Source organism: Diceros bicornis, chromosome 39 (assembly GCF_020826845.1).
Source record: "Diceros bicornis minor isolate mBicDic1 chromosome 39, mDicBic1.mat.cur, whole genome shotgun sequence".
Lineage (NCBI taxonomy): Eukaryota > Metazoa > Chordata > Mammalia > Perissodactyla > Rhinocerotidae > Diceros > Diceros bicornis.
Window position 1 is genome coordinate 4752021 of NC_080778.1, and position 21887 is coordinate 4773907.

At 47.5% G+C, this 21887-nt stretch overlaps 1 protein-coding gene across 5 annotated transcripts in view; it reads left to right on the top strand.

Moving 5' to 3' along the window:
• RPS6KA2 (ribosomal protein S6 kinase A2) overlaps positions 1-21887 on the top strand; it is a 372902-nt gene that overhangs the window by 295172 nt on the left and 55843 nt on the right. For all 5 annotated transcript variants that reach the window (XM_058534008.1, XM_058534010.1, XM_058534011.1 and 2 more), the window contains 5 exons: positions 1318-1424; positions 4194-4231; positions 6962-7104; positions 14196-14266; positions 15982-16070. In XM_058534008.1, coding sequence (XP_058389991.1) covers positions 1318-1424; positions 4194-4231; positions 6962-7104; positions 14196-14266; positions 15982-16070 — 448 coding nt within the window. The remainder of the gene's footprint in view (positions 1-1317; positions 1425-4193; positions 4232-6961; positions 7105-14195; positions 14267-15981; positions 16071-21887) is intronic.

Genomic DNA, 21887 nt, shown 5'->3' on the forward strand with positions numbered 1-21887 from the left:
CACTGAGATGTGCCCTAAGACTTGGACAAGTGGAAAATTACGGTTGCCCTCAGAGCAGTAAGCTGCAGACACACCCGTGTGATTAGATAGATAAATAAGTCAGATGAAAGAGAATTCGGCAGCCCGCAGAATTTGACTGTAAGTAAGCCCACTGAAGATGTTAACCAATTTAGGAAAGAAACACCCAACCAGGAAAGGTGCTGGTTGAGCGTGGAAGATAGAACAGGAGATTCCAGAGGCCAGAGGGGCAGTGAGGGTCAGCAGCCCCAAATGCCTCTGTCCAGGACCATGGGGCATGTGTCTCTGCCCCAGTGGCAAGCATCCCTTTTGTGAAATGGATGTTCTCCATCTGCATCAGCCTGACGTATTCATCGTTCCGTTCCCTGAACTGCCCTTATGCTAATTCCATGCTTACCAGGCAACCTTCTGATTAGGTAGTGAGTTTTCATATGTCTGCCTTCAGAGAGAGAACTCAGTGATAATATGGACTTTTGATCTCTGTGACATTGATTTCTCGTGGTGAATGTCAAAAATGGTTTCTGATAACCATCTGCCTTCCTAGTAAGGTGACCACAAAAATTACGTACTGGCGCTAACCAGCACCGGGGACAAGGAACTGTCGCTATAGATGATGACCATGAAGTCTGCCGGGCATCGTGGCCTCCTGTGTGTTTTAGCTTGCCTGAATCAGGGTGTCCAACGCGTGGACCCAGACACCCCACATCCCCTCTCCAACCAGCCTCCCTCGGCTTAGGGCGCCCCAGCTGACTCTACACCATGTGTGTTGTATTTGGTAGAACTAATCCCACTTTGGGTAACTAGCAGTTACTAGTTTGCATCAACCCAGGGGATGAAGATATCAAATCTAAGGGAGAGGGAGTGAGATTCGAGACGCGTTTTCCATGGCTCCTCATCAGGCTTGACAGTGTGGTTTAGTTATTTTATTAAAATGTGATGAGTTCACATCAGAGGCACTCACATTAAAATATAAACCCAGAAATACACTCCAGAGTTGTGTGATTTGTGGGGGCAAGGAGGACAGGGTGGAGAGGACTCTAAGGGCTCCACTCACAAGGCTAATTAAGTCGTCTTTGCAGGAGAGGGCTCTTCTTCCTTCACGGGTCTTAAAACTATCAAGAGAACACGTTTCTAGTGGCAAAGCCAGCAGAGGATTGCTGGGAGGAGCCCGTGATCTTCTGCAGAGCACATCTGCCCCGGGGGTGGACTTTGTGGGGCTGAGTCGTGCTCTCTGGCAGAGTTCTTTAAAACAAACTAGCCACAAAATGAGCTGAACGGTCTTGTTCCCTCTCTCTCTAGGTAATGTTTACAGAGGAGGATGTCAAGTTCTACTTGGCAGAGCTGGCCTTGGCTTTAGACCACCTCCACAGTCTGGGCATCATCTACAGAGACCTGAAACCTGAGAAGTAAGTGAGAACACAGGGGGGCGCAGCCCTCAACACCCGCTTTCTTGCTGGCCCACGTCGGTGGCCATTGCTCTGTATTTATTTCCCACGTGAGTGCACATCAGAGAGTAGACTGGGACATCGTCATGCTGGCATGTCCCATGTAGGGATTCCAAGTAGGGTGAGCAGATCCACCTGTCCGCCCCTGAACAGGTGCCCAGACACAGGTGTAGCTTATGCTGATTTGTATGGGATGTTTCTAGCCTGTTCTCAGCTGATCCCCATGACAACTCTCTGAGGGAGGCAAGGCCAGGGTCAATGTCCCTTCTGTTGCGCTAAGCCTGGGCAGGTAAGAGGCCCCCCCAGCACTCCTTCCACATTCACTGCCCCTCCCTGCCACGATGCTGCCTCCCACTTGTAGGTGGGACTCATCCTGCCGTTGGGAACATCTCAGACATGGCCACCTCTGCCCTTGTTTCTCTCTTCCCTTCCAGTCTCTTCTCCACCGTCCTCCTCCAGATTTAGGAAGCCCTTTCAGCTGCTTCAACAAACCCACTTCTAGATGACAAGTCAGGTGACCTTTTCTGAGAGTTTTTCTAAAAGACAGTGGCACCAGATTCCTAGGCAAGGTGTGTGTATCTTTAGCAGTGATCATCTGTAATGTTATTTCTAGGATATTTTGCTAACCTATTCTAAATTAAAGAAATAAAGTCCCTCCAAAGTAATAGTCTTTCCATCTCAGGTTTTTTCTTGTATTTCCTGTGTGGAGCTGACACATAAACTGGGAGTAATCCACTTGAAAAAGGAGAGATCTAGTGAATGCTATTTTAGGTCCAGTTGGCTGACCTGAACAAGAGTCCCTGATTTTCTCACTCACTGTGCACTGCCCTGGGAGGCGAGTGATACCGCCCACCGAGCCTGAGGTCTACACCTGCCCCTGGATGAGGCGGGGCCTGCTGGGACCCACCAGCTTTGGGCACAAGGTGCCCGAGCCGTGAGCTAAGACCTCGTGGCTGAGGGCTCGGTAGTGGGACTCGGTCCATGCTCCAGATCCTTACTCTCACCCACACTGCACTGAGGAAAGGACGGACTCTCTCTGCAGCCGTTTTTATTAGATGTGGCAGCCATTTATGGGAAGCCTCTGGGTTTGCCCAGAAACCAGGTCGTGTTATGTACATGTGTGATGCAAAGTGCGCCTACCTGTGACCAGAGGAAAGTGGGTACCATGCGTGGCTTTGACATGACCATCAGCACAGTAGAACATCGCTAGCTGCACATATAAATACACATTTAAATCATCGTAAAAGGCCCTCTCTTGAGTGTCCCCACAGAGAGGACAGTATCCTGTTAAATATGGCGTCTCCTAGAGAGAGCGGGAATGTGAGGCGGATTTCAGATCCGACTCGCCTGACATGCTCACAGATGCCGTGAGCCCTGGGCCCCCTGGGTCTCTCTCTCATTAAAAGTCAAAAGGATCTTTACAGCTAAAAATAGTACTGCATAATTGCAGCATTGAACAGAAAAGATTTTGTTGTCAATTAGAATTAGTAGGGAATTAATCTTGAAAGTTGCTCATTTCTGGGCAGAGATTAAGTATGACTGAAAATCGAAGATAATCCCATGGCAGATTTTTTTTAAATCGTGGTGAGATAAATGTAACATAAAATTTAGCATCTTTGCCGTTTTTAAGTGTACAGTTTAGCAGTGTTGAGAGTGGTCACGATGTCGTGGAATCAGTGGAATCAGTCTTTGTCCTTTTGTGTCTGGCTTCTTTCACTCAGCGTAATATCCTCAAGGTCCATCCATGTGGTAGCAGGTGTGAGAACCTCCTTCCTTTCCCAGATTTTTTAAGGTATCACATATTAATCCTCAAAGCCTTGCTTTGGTTTCTATCTGGTCCACTTCCTGGTCTCTGTAGGGCTGGGCTGCTACCTCCCAGGAGCTGGTGGAACAGGATTTATTACAGCAAACAAACTGGGAAGTCTAGGAGCCCCGGGACCCGAGGGCTGACAGCCTGGAAGACGGGCTTCTTGGGGTGCTCGCCTGCATCCGCCCCTTGCAGACTCTCCCTCTGGCCTCCAAGGGGGAGTGCACGCTGCCCTACACAGGAAAGCCAGGCGAAGCAAGGCCAACACTCCCTTCCAGGGTGTCTAGATGTCAGACGCTGGTGTGACGAGGGCTTGGACCAGGGAGCAAGGCAGGGACCCAGTGGGACCAGATCTTATAACAAGATGAAGGCTGCAGAGCCCCGAGGCTCCTCTGTGCCATGGCCCAAAGTGTCACAGGCTTCCGTGGAAGTCGGGTTGATCCCGAGACCCAGGCGGGGCTCACGGAGAGATCTGGGGAGAAGGAGTGGGGCTCTGGCCATCGAGAGCCTACCTGGGTACAAAAAACCCCCTCTAAGAGGTTTCAGATCTCCACGGGCCAGGGCAGTCCTGGACCCTCTCAGTCCTATTCTTCATGCAGGACAGTCCGGAAGGTTCCCAAACCTTCCCCGTGGGCTCAAGAGGTCTCAAAACCGCAGTCTCCTGCATTTGCCTGGCTAACCAGGTGCAAGAACACAGGGAGCCCCTCAGCCTCCCCAAACACCGTGGATCTGAATATGCTTCTGACCTAGCAGAGCTGCTGGCGAGGGGACCAGTAATCTGAAAACCCACATCTGTGAATGCAGCTAACTCCCGGCCAGAGACTGTGGCCCTAGTGGCCCTAAGGGTGTCCCCCTGAGATCCACGTGCCCTCCAGCATGTCCAGTCTCTTTTAAATCATCTGTTTTCTTCCTCTTTCTTTCAGCATCCTCCTGGATGAAGAGGGACATATTAAGATTACAGGTTTGTAAAAGACGATGGTCTCCCTCATCTCAGCCCTAGTCAAGCCAGGGACCCACGCAAAGCCAAAGCCCTGGTATTGCACCAGTGTGTGCAGATGTGCATCTCTGATTTGGCTGAATTCTTCATAACTATGTATTAGTTATGTTGGTGTGTGTCCTCACAGCATCTCAAAATGCTCAAGACTTTCCAGATGGGCCCTCCTTTCCTTCTCTCTTCTGACTGAAGACTCTTCTAGCACCTTCCCTGCGGAATCTCAGCATCACTGGATGTTTTGTCCAAGAATCACGATGCACAGCCCTGATCTTAGGGCAAATGTCTGTGATCTCACTTTGGCATGTTCCAGCACCATGGTCCTTGTCACCGCCATACCCCTCCCACCTTCATCATTTCTGAGGGACCAATCTCCCTGCTGAAACCTCAAACCCCGCATTGCCACCAAATTCAATCAGACTGACAACACACCCTCTAGTTCCATGACACCCATTTGTATTGGTTTCCTCTTGCTGCTGTCACAAATTGCCACAGACTTGGTGGCTTAAAACAACACAAATTTATCATCTTATGGTTCTGGAGGCCAGAAGTCCAAAATGGGTCTCTCGGGGCTAAGATAAAGGTGTCAGCAGGGCTGCGTTCCTTTCTGGAGGCTCCAGGGGGAGAATCCGTTTTCCTTCTCCAGCCTGTGGGATCACCTACATCCCTTGGCTCGCAGCCCCGTCCTCCATCTTCAGAGCTGCAGTGCAGCATCTCCCAGTCTCTCTCGGACTCTGACCTCCACCCCGTCCTCCACATAAGAGCCTTGTGGTTCATTGGCCCACCTGGTAATCCAGGATCACCTCCCCATCTCACAATTCTTGACTTAATCACATCTGCAGGGGCCCCCTTGTAAGGTGACTTATTCACAGGTTCTGGGCGTTGGAGTGTGGACGTCTCTGGGGGCTGTTCTCCTGCCAGCCACCCTGCTGACCTGGCCTGGCCTCATCTCCACGCACACTCGCTCCCGCCTGTCCATCCCTGACCTAATGCTCTCTCCTCACCTCTGTTGGGAAGCCCTCCCTGCTCAGGGCACGTGGTTGACCCTCGTTCTTCCTTCAAAGCTTTCCTCGGCCGCCCCTTCTTCCCGAGGCCTCTCCTTCTCCACTCTGCAGCCTCCGCACTGTCTCGCTGCTGCTTAGTTACTGTCTGCGTCTCGCCACAGCCTCTTCTCAAGGGCAGGTTTACCGCTCTTGCTGGATCCCCAGCATCCTGCAGCGTCCACAGAGCAACTGACAATAAATGTCAGTCAAGTCGGCCCAGTGAGGCTTAGTAAATATTTTTAAATGCTTGTTAATGTTGCAAAGTTAGACTTTTTAAATTTCTCATGAACTTACACACAAGGTCGTGACTCTCCCTTTAACAGCACCTTCAGGCCACGTGCTCCTGGCAGGTGAAGCACAGCCTCTGGGGCGCCTGCAGTGTCACGTGGTCAACAGCTGTGCCTCTTCGGTGGCTGGTGGGAGCTGCCCCACTGCAGTTTGATCTGTTGTTGATGTCTCTGTGCCTTCCCACACATACGACAGCAGAAGAAATTAACCCCTACCACCTGAGAAAGTAAAATTAACTTCTGCAACTGGTTAAGGTGTTCAGAAGTGCCACTGTGGCATTTTGTGCACATTTCAGGTTCTGCTAATTCTTTACAAGTTTTCTCTGCTGACTGAGGATCAGCATATGTCATATATAAATCACACATGTGCAGCCGTAGCTGGAATAAGTATGGAGCTGCCACGTCAAATTTATCTAATTTTAAAGAGTTTTGGCTTTCCTCATCTAATAATCATGGTCTCTGTTACTTATTCATGACTTTAAGTTAATAATATGCAATAATTTTTCATTTTGGCAAGGCACAAATTGTAAACAAACCCCGGGGACCCTAATTGCAAACGAGTCACTTAAGCAGTGAGTGAGCAAATCTCTGTTCTCACTCAGGGTGTGATTTTGCTTCATCCTCATGTGCCCTGGAAGGAAGTGATGTCATCCTTATTTTCACAGATGACAAAACTGAGAGGTGCACTAATCTTAGAGCCAGTGTGTTCACCGTGTCTGTCATCCGCTAAGTGTATTAACATGCAGGCATTGGAGGAAGGTTGAGTTTACTGAGGATTTCAGGAGGAGGCGGAGGGGAGGGTGCTCGTTGCATACCCCCCAAATGCTCTAAGATCCTATGGGACTTGTCTTCTTCCCCTTTGTGCCTCACCAACCAGGACCTCCTTCCCAAGTAGCCTTCTGCCCGTAACTCCGTTCCAGTCCTTTCCTTCAGAACCAACGCCTTCCTTCCCATCTCATCAGAGCAGCAGCACATGCTTCTCTCCATCCTGGGCCCGCTGACCTGCAGCATCAGAGCTCTACGTTCCACCTGAGTGTCCCTATTAACAATCGGGTCTCCTGGGGAGTTCATGTGATCACTAAGAAATACACCTTCTTGATATCGTTACAAGGCACTCCTGAATTGTAGATTCTTGAAGGATTTTGACTTGGGGAACTTACCAGGCATTGCCCAGCATGCGTGAGGATGATGACGCCTGCATCCCAAGAGGGTTATGTTGCGCCCTGACAGAACGGGTGGGAGAAGAGATGCCCAGTCAGGCAGAGTTCACGTAAATGATGCTGAAGCCCGCGGGTTAGGAGTCATCATGGGAACAGTCCAGAAGGCCACTCCGGGACTGAAAAAGTGCTGTGTACTGTGTTTACCTTTAGATTTCGGGCTGAGTAAGGAGGCCATCGACCACGACAAGAGAGCATACTCATTCTGTGGGACAATAGAATACATGGCACCCGAGGTGGTGAACCGACGAGGACACACGCAGAGCGCTGACTGGTGGTCCTTCGGTGTGCTGATGGTAATGGCCCCCTTCTCATCCGCTTCAGTGCTCCTTGTCACAGTTCCCCATGCTGTGCACTTTCCCATCCCCGGGTTGGTTCAGAGGTCCGGCAATGACCTGCGGAAGCGGAAAACAAGGCTTGAAATGTAGACAACCAGCACCCGTTACGTGACTTGGGACATGGAGGAGGCCCCCAAATTCCTGACCCTGGCATTTCCTGGCCTCGTTTGTCCATCCCAAACACCTCTAGACAAGGTATTCTATGGTCATAAGGGAAATGGTGTGGGCTCCTTCTCCCCTATCCCCAGATGGCCCCTCCTCTCCTCCCTTCCTTGTACACTCTCACTTTGCCCATCCTCCCAGCTGGGCACAGTGCTCACAGACCCTCCATGCTCACCAAGCCCTCAGCGTAGACCAGACTTCTGATGCCATGGAATCTGACGCTGAATGAGCAGCATCGTGACATTCCAGGGTTGTCCAGTCTCCTCCATCTAGTGCATTTTACAAACAAGGAAACTGCAGCTCCGAGAGTTTCAGTAGATTTGACGAAGGTCGTTCAGCTAGCACAAGGCACCACCATGTGCATTTCAAACCCAGCTTCCATCAGTGTCCAGGCCACCTCTCTTCCCACCACACCATATGCCTCATCCCCTGGCTACGGTACCGCTGGGCTGCATCCTGCACCCATGATTCAGAGGTGTCGCCTGGTACCCAGGAGGACTCGTGGAGCAATGGTCACTTGGTTTCTAGGTTCTGGTCCCCGTGGGCTCAGAAATGCTGGCTGTGGTGGATTCATCAGCACACAGATCACTAACCTCTCTCTGCGGGGGCAGATGTACATTACCCAGCTCGGGAGGTGGGCTTGCAGGGCTTAAACCAGAATGCCAGTTTACAAGTTTACAACAACAGATGTCTTCATCATGTTGGTGGGAGTGCGCCTGTCTCCAGGGTCAGCATTTCTCTCCAGTGTCAGCCAAATTATAATGAAAGGGCTGCTCCGTAAAATGAAATCACAACAAATTGAACAAGTTAATACGAGTGAAGTGATTGAAACATGTCTGAGACATTATAAGGGCTCCATAAATGTTAGCAAAGAGGGTAATGGTGACATCTATTGTGTTTATGATCATTCAGGCATTTAATGGCATCAGCTAAGACGCAATCCATCTCCATACTGGAGACCGCTGAAATAAGCCCCCCACAGCTGTCACTAGACTCTTTCCTGCTCTGCTCACCCTCTGACTGAACAGTCTTTCTTTAGATATGTTAATGAGACAATTAGGTTAGCTTTGCTCTCTGCAGGGTGAATTTTGCATCATGGGTCTGCTCCATCCAAATGTGTGGTTTCCTGTGTTCCCCTCTCTGGAGGGTGTTTGGTGATGGTGGAGGTGGTCGACTTCACTGCCCCTGCTGCAGATTTTACTGGAAGTTTGATGTTGCCTTCCTAACACTGGGTTATAGGTCCAAGATTCCAGGTCTGCAGCTTCAGGAACAATTCCAGCTCTTAAGCCCCTGCCTTGCTGAGAAGCACATTCCTCTGGAGGGTAGGGTGGGCCCCCTCAGGGACTCCAGGCTTCATCCTGTTCCTGCATCCCATCTCTACCCTCCTCCTGTCCTTCCCTGGGTGACCTCCAGCTGTTATCGCTCCTCTCAAGTCAAACCCAAAGCGCATGTGGATGACAGGTGGTGGTAAACTGGTCTCGAAAACGACCACAGAGCAGTTCTCCAGGCATCCCTTTTTCTGATGAACTGAAGGCACAGATTGCTGCCACATGTATCTCGGTGTAACTGATATTTAGAAGAACAGGAGGCCAGCCTGAGACTGGAGAGAAGGGTCTTAGCCGGACAACACGGCAGAGAAAACTGCTCCCAAAAACCACACATCAGTCAAGGCGAGCTTGATTTAGCTTTGTGAGGTTTCTGGGGGAAAAGGGAAATATGATATTCCTCTAATCTGTTCCTGTGTGTTAAGACAATGGGCCATAAAATCTATCCCACAAATATAAAATGTACCTTAAAATTTATTTTTCTGGTCAAAATCGTGAGATATTAAAGAAATAAATGGAGAAGCTGAAAGGAAAAAAAAGAAGAACAGCAAAGACATATAAAAAGAAAGATTGAAAGTAAAACAACTACACACGCCCACGAGAGAGAGAGAGAGAGAGAGAGAGAGAGAGAGAAGAAATCCAGAGATAGAGAAACAGGAGGGATGAGAAAAGAGGAAATAGGACTTACTTTGAGCTGATCTCCCTTCCTCGAGCTTCTCCCCAGTTTTCTCCCTCCACGCCCTCCCCCACGCGAGCACAGTCACTTCTGGAACCTTCTCTAATTCTCCCGGCCGAGCTGCTTGGCACTTTCACACGTTGCTGTTACAGCATCTGGCCTCTTATGTTGTGAATATCTGTCTCTGCAAGCGTCTCCTGGGCCCAGGGCGGTTCCTAAGCACCAGGTGACCTTCGCCGTGGTGCCCAGCACAGACACAGCGCCCGTGCCCAGGAAGGTCTGTGCCCCATGTGGGGGGCTGACACGACACTGAAAGCAGAGCAGGGCTGGGCTCGACCGGCCTTACCTCATCCCTGGGTCCCTGCCCTTCCCGTCCAGCGCTCTGGACAGGCTCCGAAGGTCGGAGTTGACTCGGAGAGGTGGCTCCTTGCTCTCCTGAAGGAGGCCCGCTCCCGCTGCTGTCCGCACGGTTGGCACACCGGGAATTTTCCAGCCACCTTTCCCACGGGGCACAGCATTTCTTACTAAACTGCTCACTTGTTAGGTGGAATCGTCCGGTCCTTTTAGTAGAAAGGACTCCACATTCAGTGTCTTGTAACCTCTGGGGAATTGGATCTCATGGGTTCCAGAACTGCTGTTTTACTCACTAGCGTGAAGTGGGAGGGGTGGGAGTCACAGTGATGACAACAAATTGAGTCTGCATGGCACTCAGAGTTATAAAGCACCTTCACATTTGATCTGAACCAAAAAAATCTTTGCTACACAGGAAAGATATCATTCTTTCTGTTTACAGAAGTGAAAACAAGGCTCAAAGAGCATAAGAGGTTGCTTTAAAACCACATCTAAAAACCACATTCTCATTTAGTCCTGCCCATCATACCCTCTGGGCCCCACGTGGTAACCAGCTCACAGACAGATGTCAGGACTGTTGCTTTTAACACTTCCTTAGGCAGCACCAGGAATGACTTCCGAATTCTCATTTGCAATAGAGATGGCTGTGGGTCTAGTGTGGCACTTAGTGTGGTATCTTAGCTAAGCCTTGGGAGGAGATGAGTTTTAGAGTATGTTGTGTTTATAAGGTGCCCTCCACTGGCTTTGTTAAAAAAGGTATAGAACCATGAAGGAACAGTCTCTACACCTGAGGGATCGTGGCCTTCCCTTCCTTGAATGTCTTCACTGAGGAACTAAACCTGTGTCATCTGAGAATCTGCAAGTTCCCTCCACAGAGCTCAAAAGACAGCTATGTTGAGGGTGGAAATCTCTGTCCTTGAACAAAATTGAGTGTCCAAAGTTAGGAATTTGTAACTGGAAAAGGACTTGAACAGGTAGTGCTGGGCTCCATGTGATAGTCAATTACCAGCCCGTCCCCACACTCACCTGGAAGTCAGTTTTTAGGACATTTGGGTTGCATTTTGTGGATGTTTTGTAAACATCTCCTGAACACTCTGGTTTTGTACATAAGACCACCTCGTGTTCTTCTCATGTTTCTTAACCACTGGCACTGCGTGTGTGGACGTTCACACGCAGGTAACTGGCCAATTGTTCTTAGGCTGCTACAGCAAGCATGGCTGGGTCAGGGCTCAGGTGCTGCCCCCGTGAAAGGATATGAAGACCGCACCTTCCTCCGGAGGCTGTTGGAGGATCAGGTCGGTGTAGACATCTAACCCACTCCGAGCAAGCGTGGCACATAGTGAGTGCTCAAGAGGTGTGAACTAGCCAATCTGTGTCCCATATGCTCTGACACATCTGCACATCTGTTGAGCGATATCCAGCCGCACCTGCCCCACACAGGGGGTACTGCGACCACTTCAAACAATCCATTTCACAATAGGGTGTGTCCTTAACTTTTCAGATGAAAATAGTAACTTGCTTTTGGTTTCTTTTTAAGAACGTTGGTCAGCCAAGTGAGCTTGAATTCTAGGCTTCCTGTTATGCAGTGTCTCCCTTACGAGAACCTTCTCATTTCACTGCCCCCAGCACCATTCGGGCTCCTCCAGTGGTGTCATGTCTGTACCCCATGGCTGGCCACTTTCTTTAGGTTCATTAGATGTCCCTTTAGACAGGGCTTCTAAACTCCGGCACTGTTGGATATTCTTTGTGGTGGGGGCTGTCCTGTGTCTTGTGGAATGTTGCGCAGCATCCCTGGCCCCTAAAGAGTAGACACCACTGTCGCCAACACCCCCCCACGCCTGCAGTCCTAACCATCAAAACTGTCCCTAGACATTGGGAAATGTCTTAAAATTGTCCCTAGTTGAGAACCACTGCTTTAGATAGATCAAATTATTTATCTTCCTGGAAGCATCGTAACTGCTCACAGTGACTCTGCACCTGCGTGTCGTCGGGTCCCCTCTGTGTGTTTCCGCAGCCTGCCCTGGTGCTGATCTGTGAATGAATCACTTGGGGTGCCCCCCAGTACACGTGCTTGAGTGTGCAACCCCACAGTGCTATGACTTTTATCAGTTTGCCCTGGAAACGTTGGTCACTTTCAGGATTGTTCAACACTAGAGCAAAACACTTACTGTATGTAGTGTCCCAGGGATGCTCATCAGTAATACCCCAATTTAATGAGATACTTAAATACTGAGAAATTTCTGAGCAGCTTTATTCAGAACAGAAATATTTAAATGATCTCCTTTCTCCACATCTGACAGAAAGGAAACTCTTGAGGGGGCTGGAAGTGAGGCCAAAGTACCCTGACTCTTGTAGGCTGATAAAATAGCTTCATCGTCATTGCCACCACCACCACCGTCATCATCATCATCAAGAAGCATTTATTGAACACCCATGTGTGTCATTGCATTGGATGTGAAGAAATGGTTCGGGACCTCCCACTGTGTAGCTAGTTGCATGGGATGGAACAACGTGGAGGGAAAAAGGGGATGGAGAGAGAGAAGCACAAAGGATTTGTACCCTCAACATCAGAGATCATAGTCAAGGCTAAAAGTAGTCACTGAATGAATGTATGCAAGACACTGGTTGGTCTATAATAAATAGTTAAATGATATACAGACGTCAGGATGGGCACCATCTTTGTAGCAAAGATTAAATGGTGAGAGTCAAGTAATAGCTTTCTCATTTCACGTGGCCAGAAAGGATTTGTGTTGAAATGGAATTTCATTCATAGTAGACTCGAGAGAAAAAGAAGAGAGAGAGAGGCAGAGAAGGGAAGAGCCAAACTAGGAAGGGAATTTTCCTTGCTAATATGATTCTATTTTAAGAGATATTTTAATTTGTGTGCTCAACTTACAAACTCTCATCCTATTTTATCAGCTGAACAGTTCATCTGCGGTCAGAGCATTCTAGTCTTGCAATTTAATTACATTTGTCTATTTTTAGATTCTTTTCTGGACTCACTGTCGATTTTTATTGCTTATATATTGATTGATTGCCTGCGGCCTGTCTGCTCTGTGAGCCTTCACTTAATGGTGCACATGGGACAGACAGCAAGTGTTAGTGTGATAGAGCAGGCTTCCAACATCTGAATGGACAGGAATTTTTAAATTTCTTTTAAAATTTGCTTTCAGAAAGTAGACCAATAATGTTAATAAAGCCATAAATCCGTCCAACTATTTAAACTTGTAATTTCATTCCCGGTAGATAGATAAGGATAACTCCAAATCTTAGGAAAACTTTATGTGCATTTCAATATTATTTATAATAGTGGAAAATCGGAAACATCCTAAATGTCCAATGATAGATAAACTATTATATTTTGGCATATCCACATATAAGATGATATTATGAAGATTATATAATAAGCATTGAAAGTTTTTATATTATTCTGTGAAAAGTTAGTATACAAAACCTTATCTCTGTTTAAAAGAAACAGCTTGAAGAAAGTACTAGAAGGAAATAAATGTTAATTGTGGCTATCTTTGGATAATGGGATTATGGGTGATTATTTTGATCTTTCTACTTTGATGTATTTCCCAAGATTTTCATAATGCAGAAGAAAAATACTGGAGGATCGGTTTTAAAGGGACAGAGATGTACGCGGTAAAGAATCGGGACCAGGGCAAATTGAAGATCATATAGACACGTGCACTGGGGCTGCTTCCTTATCATTTAACTGACATGAAGACTCTGCGGGGGCGGGGGTGGTGTTTAGCACATTGCAGTTAGATTCTTTGGAAGAAAAGGATTTGTTGTTGCTGCCGCCCCAGTTCCTGTCCTCAGAAGTAGACAGACGTGTGTGGTGTTCTGGTAAACCCTGCAATTCCAGGCCACTGCTTCCAGAGCCCTGTAATCACAGCTGTTTGTGTGGGAAAGAAATCCCTGCTCAGGAAAGTCTATCCTTCAATCCTGCCTTTATCACCAGCTCCATCTTGGCAGACGTCCACTTAGTATTTTCGGCATGTGTTGGAGAGGTTATTGGTGCCATATTATTTTTACCAGAGCTTGTTAATGGACTGAAGTCAGGGGCTGTTCCACCCTGGTGAGCGGTCGGTCCCCTGCCCTTTCCTGATACGCATAAGCATTTAATACAAGTTAGCTGTCCTCTTCCTCCTCCTCCTCGCTCAGCGCCTCCCAACACCCCCCAGAGAAGGACACTGTCCTCAACCAACCCCAGTGAAGATGTGTGGCCCAAACTGCCATCCCCTCCCTATCCCTCAGCACCCAGCCTATTTCTTCTGTCCATAGCACCTAGCACCTTAGCACCGTCCGTGGAGCTGAGTTACTGACTGTTTATCGTGGGTCCATCTCCCTGCCGACCTTCGAGCTCCGGGAGGCAGTTCAGCTCACTGATGTCGCCAAGCGTGTCAGCTGGCGCCTGCACTGAATTGATCACGATTTTGAATGGATAAATGAACTTCGGGTGTGGGGCTCTCTACTGTTGAATCCGGTTGGTCTGAACACTCGCTCTCCCTGTCTGTGTTGCTCTGCAGTTCGAGATGCTCACGGGATCCCTGCCATTCCAGGGGAAGGACAGGAAGGAGACCATGGCCCTCATCCTCAAGTGAGTAGGAGGCACCCACCCTTGGGGGTCCACCCCAGGACTTGTTAGCACCTTCTGATGTCAAGAGCTTCAGTCTTCAAAACCGGGGTTGTTAAGTAGGCATTAGCAATAATGACAATAAGCATTCTTGGCATCTTAATTACGGTGGATAACGTGAATGGCCAATGGTGAATGGGATCACTGAGTGCTCTGATGAACTCGGCTACCACAGATCAAGTTTTCCATCAGTAAAAATCGTCTAAATTATCCAATGGCAGATGTGGTGATTGGTGACCTCCAGAATAAATTTACAGATTTAGAAGGGCAGAGGATTTAGGGGCTCCAGGGAGAAGGCAAGAGCAGGGGTTTCCTTCCCTTCTCTGCCTGGGACCCCATTCACGCAGGTACCTGAGCTCTCCTGCCTGGCGTCGGCAGGAATCACGCTGCCCATGTGACTGAACACAAACATGATTTTCTGATTAATTCTCATGAAGAGCCGTTTTCCACGCAAATGATTTTGTTCTTAGAATCCTAGAAAGAAGTCTAAACTCAGTGCCAGTCTTGCTATAACATCTTAAATGTGAGCAAGCTGTCTCTGAGCAAGATGTCAGAAGGGACAGATCTGGGAGGAAAGAAGCAGAGGGGAGGGTGGACAGAAATAGGGAAGTGGCCCCAGAGACAGGTGGACGGTGAGAAGCAGGTAGACGGTGAACTCCAAATCGAGGGAGCGGGCTTACTGCAGCTGAAGCAGAAATCATAAAGCCACTTGCCCTCACGACCAGCTCTCTCAAACCCTGCAAATGGGTACGTAACTTTCATAAAATCAAGAGGCAACTTTAGGTGCTGTAAATTAAGTTTTCGTAAATTACATCATTCTGCAAGTGGAAGGAGAGAGATGAGTGGGGGAAGCCCCATAGAAAGGACTTCATCAGTGTCTTCCTGTATCAAGGGACCTTATGTTGTGGATGACATCTGTAGCTGCAGTCGTGATTTTTGTATTGATTACCTCTATTCCTTTTCATTTTAAGGGGGAACAAGGTCTTTACTTTTTCTAAAGCTAGAATAATTACCAAATCCCAGGTGTGGACTCGTGACCAGCCACTTGGGCGTGACACAGCGTTTCTGAGGAGGCAGCATCCAATTGTGGTCCCGTGGTTCCCAAAGCATGGTCTGAGGACCCCTGGGGGCCTGAACCCCTCCCGGGGGCTTGCAAGGTCCTCCTTTCCCAGGTTTTCTTCATAGTGTTGCAGCAGACCGAATGCAGAGGCAGATAAGAGAATCCAGCCATCTCTCATCAAATCAAGGGGAGATTCCTCAATGTGAACAGTGCCACTCTCCTCACCAGGGCCGTTCTTGTTGTCATAGAAAACATAGTTTCCATTAAAAATGTTATTTATATGAATGGAATTGTTATTGTTTATTTTCAGTGGCTTTATTATTTTTGAATGAATTATTAAATAGCTATCGTAAACATTTCTCACTTTTAATTTCTAATATGGTCAGCATCACAGATACGACCCACATAAGCCAAAACTCTTTGGTGTCCTCAATAACTTTTAAGGCATGAAGGGGCCCTAGGACCAAAAAGTTTAGGCACTGTTGTTCTGGGTCGCTTTGATTTGCTTTGATTCGATTTGTCTGTTCATGCTGACTGAGCAGGATTGCAAAAGACAGAAGAAACTCTGGTTACTTTAGGGCTTGTCCTTCTCATCCTAAAAGCCGCCTCTGTTTTTCAGAGCCAAGCTGGGCATGCCTCAGTTCCTCAGCTTGGAGGCCCAGAGTTTGCTCAGAGCCCTCTTCAAACGGAACCCGTGCAACCGACTGGGTAAGAGCCCCCGTGAGCCCCGCGCTGCGTGGGCACCTGCGGGCCACCTGCCTGCTCCTGCTCGGCTGGTTTACCAAGTTCACCTAAAGCAGAAGGTCCTGAGGCAGGGGTGGAAATACCCTCACGTATTGCCCGAGCTCCAGGGGTTTCCAGAACACACAGTCACTGCCCAAGTATTGTAAGTTATTTCCTAAAATTTCCCGATTTTACACAAAATGGTGGCACTTTTTTCTACCGCTTTTCCTTCCCTTACTTTCGGAACTCCATAAACTATGGACAGAACGATTGAAAAGCTGCTTCTAATTTAATCCCTCTTAAATTAAGAAATCTCAACATATATTAAAATCGAGTTTTCCGTGAATGTTAACTAAGTACTAATTCATTTTCAAAATAACTCTTTGCAAATGATTTCCCATAGTTGCCTTTCTGTGTCAATTCTCCTACAATGTAACTGGATATTTACACATTCCACAAGTAGTGCATCTCCTGAAATCTTTGTCCACTTGCCCGATTTTCATTCCTCCTGCTATCCGGTGAAACAGTCTGTCGTTGTCACCAGTACGTCCGCACGTGCTGAGCGTAGTTGAGAGTGGTAAGTAATGAGGTGAACTCATCCGAGGTTGGGAGGCGGTGTCCCGATGTGGCGCCACCTGTGTGAGGAGCTGGAAACGCAATTAAAACCACAAGGCGCCATTTTTCTGCCCACAATGGTGGCAAATAGTGTAGATATCGGTAATGCTCAGGTGGGACGGGTGTGGGCCCTCCTGCTCACCGTTGTCAGAGAGCAAATCGCTGCAACGTGTTGTCACTTTGGCAAAACCTAACAACATTTCAATTGTGTACACCCTTTCACTGACAAATTTTACTTCTAGAGGTCTATCCAACGGAAATACCGTGCTAGGGTATAAGTTACATGTGTTAAAAAAATGCCTGTTGGTGATCTTTCTGTTTAGCACAGACCCAGAGACAAAGTAATGTCAGTCAATAAGGAAACCGTTAAATAAACTATGACACCTTCTCACCAGGCCTATGGGGCAGCTGTTTATATGGGATAGGCTGTAGCTGGGTCTCTACTGTGGTGCTGTTGACAGCTTGGCTGGATGATTCTTTCTTGTGGGGGACCGTCTTGAGCATTGTACGATGTGTAACAGCATGCCTGGTCTCTACCTCCAGGGCCAGTAGCACCTCCCTCTCCCAGCTATAGCAACCAAAACTGTCTCCAGACTTGCCCGTGGGGGCAGAATCCCCTGGTGAGGCCCCTGCTCTGTGGGCACTGACCAAGAGATGCCCAGGATCTATCTGAGCTGCTGCAGAGTCTGAGTGCATCCCCCGGTGGAACCTATACTCATTTCACACCAGAGTGTTTCCTGCGTAGTTCCCTGCAAAAGGAGGCCTAGAGGGACCTACGTGGGTCCCAGCCCCTAACACCAGCCTGGCACCGACCCCACCATAATATCTATTAAAATGACTGTTAAAATGTTAAAATGACTCAACAGTTAAAATGACTGTTGTTGAGTGAGTTTGATTAAGACCAGCCCACGTGGCAACCACACACATCTATAAGGGCTGCCCCAGGTAGAGGTCCCCAGAGGCTGGGCCCTGAATACAGGGACTGCTTGTGCGGCCAGAGGCAGCTTTCCTAGAGGGAAGCTCCTGCGCTGTCAGAGAGGAAGGCCAAGGCCCTCCCAGGAGACCAGCTCTGGGCACTGGGCTGCTGACGTGTCCGGGACACCAACGGGGGGTGGCAATGAGCTCGGAAGTCTGGAGATGGAGCACACACCTGGTCTCCACAGTGGGGCTTAACGCCGTGGCCCTCACTGGGGCAGATGGATGTGGTGTGTGTGGGTTGGGTATTTGATTTGGAGGAATCTTGAGGACTAAACAGAATTTCCTCCACATTGTTGTTACTGGGGCCCCTCGGCAAAGCCCCAGATGGGACCTGGGGCCTCTGGCCAAGAATCGTCACGGCCCCTCTGTCTCACAGTTTTGACCTGGGCGAGGCCTCAGCCCTGGATTCTGTGAGAGGCAGCTCCTATAGATGCCCTGCACCACGTGCCACCTGTAGGAACTCCACTGGCCTCTTCTTTGGACACAGTGCCTCCATAAATGAGTATCCATTCAGGGGATCAGCAAAAGGCTCACCTGAGGGTGGGGGTCACGGGGACAGCATGAGACTTCAGCCCCGGGTGGAGGGACAGCCTGGAGCAGGTGATACATGGACAGGGAATAAAGGACACAGGGACCTTTGGGTCTGACCCTTCGTCCTGAAATCGCAATGTTATCAAATGCAGTGTAGCCCGGCCTGGGTGCCTCCCCGAGTGTGCAGCCCCTCACGCTCATCACTGTGCTTTCTGAGCAGGTGAGGCCATGTTTCTTAATTGTAAATTTTGAGATGTAGAACCAAATTAAGGCAATAAATGTGTCCCTCAATTAAGTCTAAATTGCACTTCCCTCTAATTTGTCTCTAAATGACACACAAAGATCATCATTGTTTGTCCATTTCTGATCTGACTTTCCTGGGTCATGAATTAATTGATTATCTTTCTTCAACGTCTCCATCAGTGTCAGAGGACACTGAAATAACCCCTTCCTGGTGCAGGGTGACAGCGCCGTGCAGCTCAGCAGATCTTAACACGCTTCGGAACACGCCTGCCTCAAATCTGGGATGCAGTGCTGTGAACCACCCAGAGCACACGGGGCACCTGGGTGTGTCATGTCCACTCACCGCTGAACCCTCTCCCCTTCTCCAGGCTTCAGGCCTCACCCTCTCCTCCAAAAGAAGAGGTTTCATTTTGTGAAACTGAAGAAGTCCATGAAGTTCATTTTTCTTTTCATCTTTTTCCTCTAGTGACAAATACCTATTTTTCCCCTGTGGGGTCAGCCTGAGAGATACTCCATTCCTCCCTGTTTTCTCACTGACACCTGAAACTTGATGTTTCAGCACCATGATAATTCAGGGCCGCCATAAAATGAACCTGGTAGCTCTCTAACCTGGCTCTGGTCTTCAAATATAAAAAAAATACATAAATTATTTAGAAAATGATTTCTTCCCCCCAGATCCAAGGAGAGCATAAATATTACACTTCCCACACATCCACCCTCCAAGCATCGTCCTATTTACTAGGACAACCCCACCACCACCAACACCGAGCGCAGTGACATGGGAAAGGAAAGAGCAGCATCTCTGGAAAATCACTGAGGACTCCAGATCTGGAGATTCACCCTTTAACTATTTGGAGCAGATTTGGGGCTGGGACTACAAGAGCTGGCACAGAATGTCCTGCTAGAAACTGGTGACAACCCGAGTAGCGTAAGCACGGGATCAATACACTCGTGTGCACACAGAAAACAAAGGCAGACTTTATATATATATATATATATATGTGTATATATATATATATATATATATGAGTCTCTATTTATGATCTCATCAAGGAAACTCAAGCAGAGCCTTCCACTCTGGAGCAAATATCGTAAGATCCATCCATTCAGTTTCATTTATTTTATTTATTTATTTATTTTTCCCCCAAAGCCCCACTAGATAGTTGTATGTTATAGTTGCACATCCTTCTAGTTGCTGTATGTGGGACGCGGCCGCAGCATGGCTGGAGAAGCGGTGCATCGCTGCACACCCGGGATCCGAACCCGGGCCGGCAGCAGCGGAGCGCACGCACTTAACCGCTATTCCACGGGGCCGGCCCCATCCATTCAGTTTCAGAGGGAGCTTTAACTTGATTCTAGAACAATGTCAGACATCGGTATCCAGTTTAAAAGCCATAAATTAGAGCTAAGCATTCATGGTTTATTTGTTTCTAATCTTTGAAACAACAAAGGCCATGTTCAGCTTTTCTAAGTCTTAATTAGAAATTGAAAAAATTTTTCAGGAAAATTCCACATAGCTCTGCTTATATTTCTGATAAGAGGAACACTTTCACATGACTGTTAGACTTGAGAAGTGAACTATCTTCAGCTCACAATTTGATTCTTTTTTGCTCTAATTTGAGCTGAGGACATAATTTTTCTCCTTTCTCCTACAGAGGACTCCCTGAAATTTCACTATAATTGAATTTGATGAATTGTGTAAAAATCTCTACTTGTTTTCATTGAATTTTATACAGAATTTTCATTCTGTAGAAAAATTGGACGGAAAGTATCAAGATTTAGAAGAAGAAAGATAATTTATATAAGTTATATAACCACAGTCTTAAGGTATAAAAGAGTATTTATCAGACCCAAATGTGTAGTGAGGGTTTCGATTTTTACCTAAAGACCACCCTGTATCATAAAGGGGCTGTTCAGACCAATTATTTTAAGTGTACAGTTCAGTAGCATTAAGTACATTCACACTGTTGTGCAGCCATCATCACCATCCATCTCCAGAACTTTTTCATTTTCCCAAATTGAAACTGTGTCCCCCTTAAACAGCAACTCCCCATTCTCCTCTCTCCCAGCCGCTGGCACCTAGAATTCTACTCTCTCTCTCCATGTTTTGACTATTCTTGGTGCCTCATATAAGTGGAATCATACAGTATTTGCCTGTTTGTGACTGGCTTATTTCACTTAGCGTAATGTCCACAAGGTTTATCCATATTGTATCCATATTGTAGCATATGTCAGAATTTCCTTCCTTTTTAAGGCTTAATAATAGTCCACTGAATGGGTATACCACATTTTGCTTATTCATTGCTCCATCAGTGGACATTTGGGTTGCTTCCACCTTTTGACTACTGTGAATAATGCTGCTATGAACATGAGTATACAGGTATCCCTTCAAGACCTTGAATTCTCTTGGGTATACACCCAGAAGTGGAATTACTGAGTCATATGGTAATTCTGGTTTTAATTTTTTGAGGAACCACCTTACTGTTTATCGTAGTGCCTGCTGCATCTTCCTATCTATAGGAAGAGTTCTGGACCAATTTTACCTCTCGAGTGAGCGTGGAGGCAAACGTTTGTACTGTCCAGTGTAGGTGAGGATGTGATGGAAGAGGATCACTTCCAGTAGAGATGTGCATTTTTTCCGCCTTTCCATAAGTCACCTTCAAATCATCTATCAAAATATTTAAAGCACATACTCTTCATTCAAGTAATTTCACTTCAAGAAATGTTTCCTCCAGATGTATTCACACAAGTGCAGAGATATGTGGGATGTTAATGTGGGAAGGAAGGGAAGAAAGAAACCCAAGTTGCCATCACAGATGGATGGTTCCAGGAATGGTGGTTGGTCTACAGAGACGCCTAAGTAGCTCTGGAAAGTGAGGCAGTTCTGCACCCACTAACATGGGGAGGTGTTTCCACTAGAAAAGAAGAGTCCGGTGAAAATAGCCAGTTGCAGAACAGAATGTCCAGAACGATCTTGTATGTGTTTTTAGAAGAAACAGGGGAAGGTAAGTAAAGAAAATTTCTGGAAACAACTATTTGGACAAATAAACTCATGAAAAAGCAGAGATCATCGATGTGCAAAGACCTGATGTGAGGGAGCATGTCTGGACCTGTTGGCCACATTACGTCCTACCAACTGGACCCTTTTCTCTCTCTACCACTTGGTTTCGGGACAGAACAAAGAAAAGTTATCTGATGCACAATTACTGGTAAGCCATAATTCTGTAAAGAAAACTATCATTTTGTGGGATACGTTTTAACAGATATTGTTAAACTCTGTCCCGAGAACATTACAAAAAGGAAAAATTGTTTGACCTGCCTTTGGAAAGTGTTATATTACTTGACAGGAAGCATTAGGATAACCTGCCAGGTCCTGAATTTGTCCTAGAAGGAGAACAAGACCTCTCCAGTCTTACAGGGAAGAGGGGCCTCCAG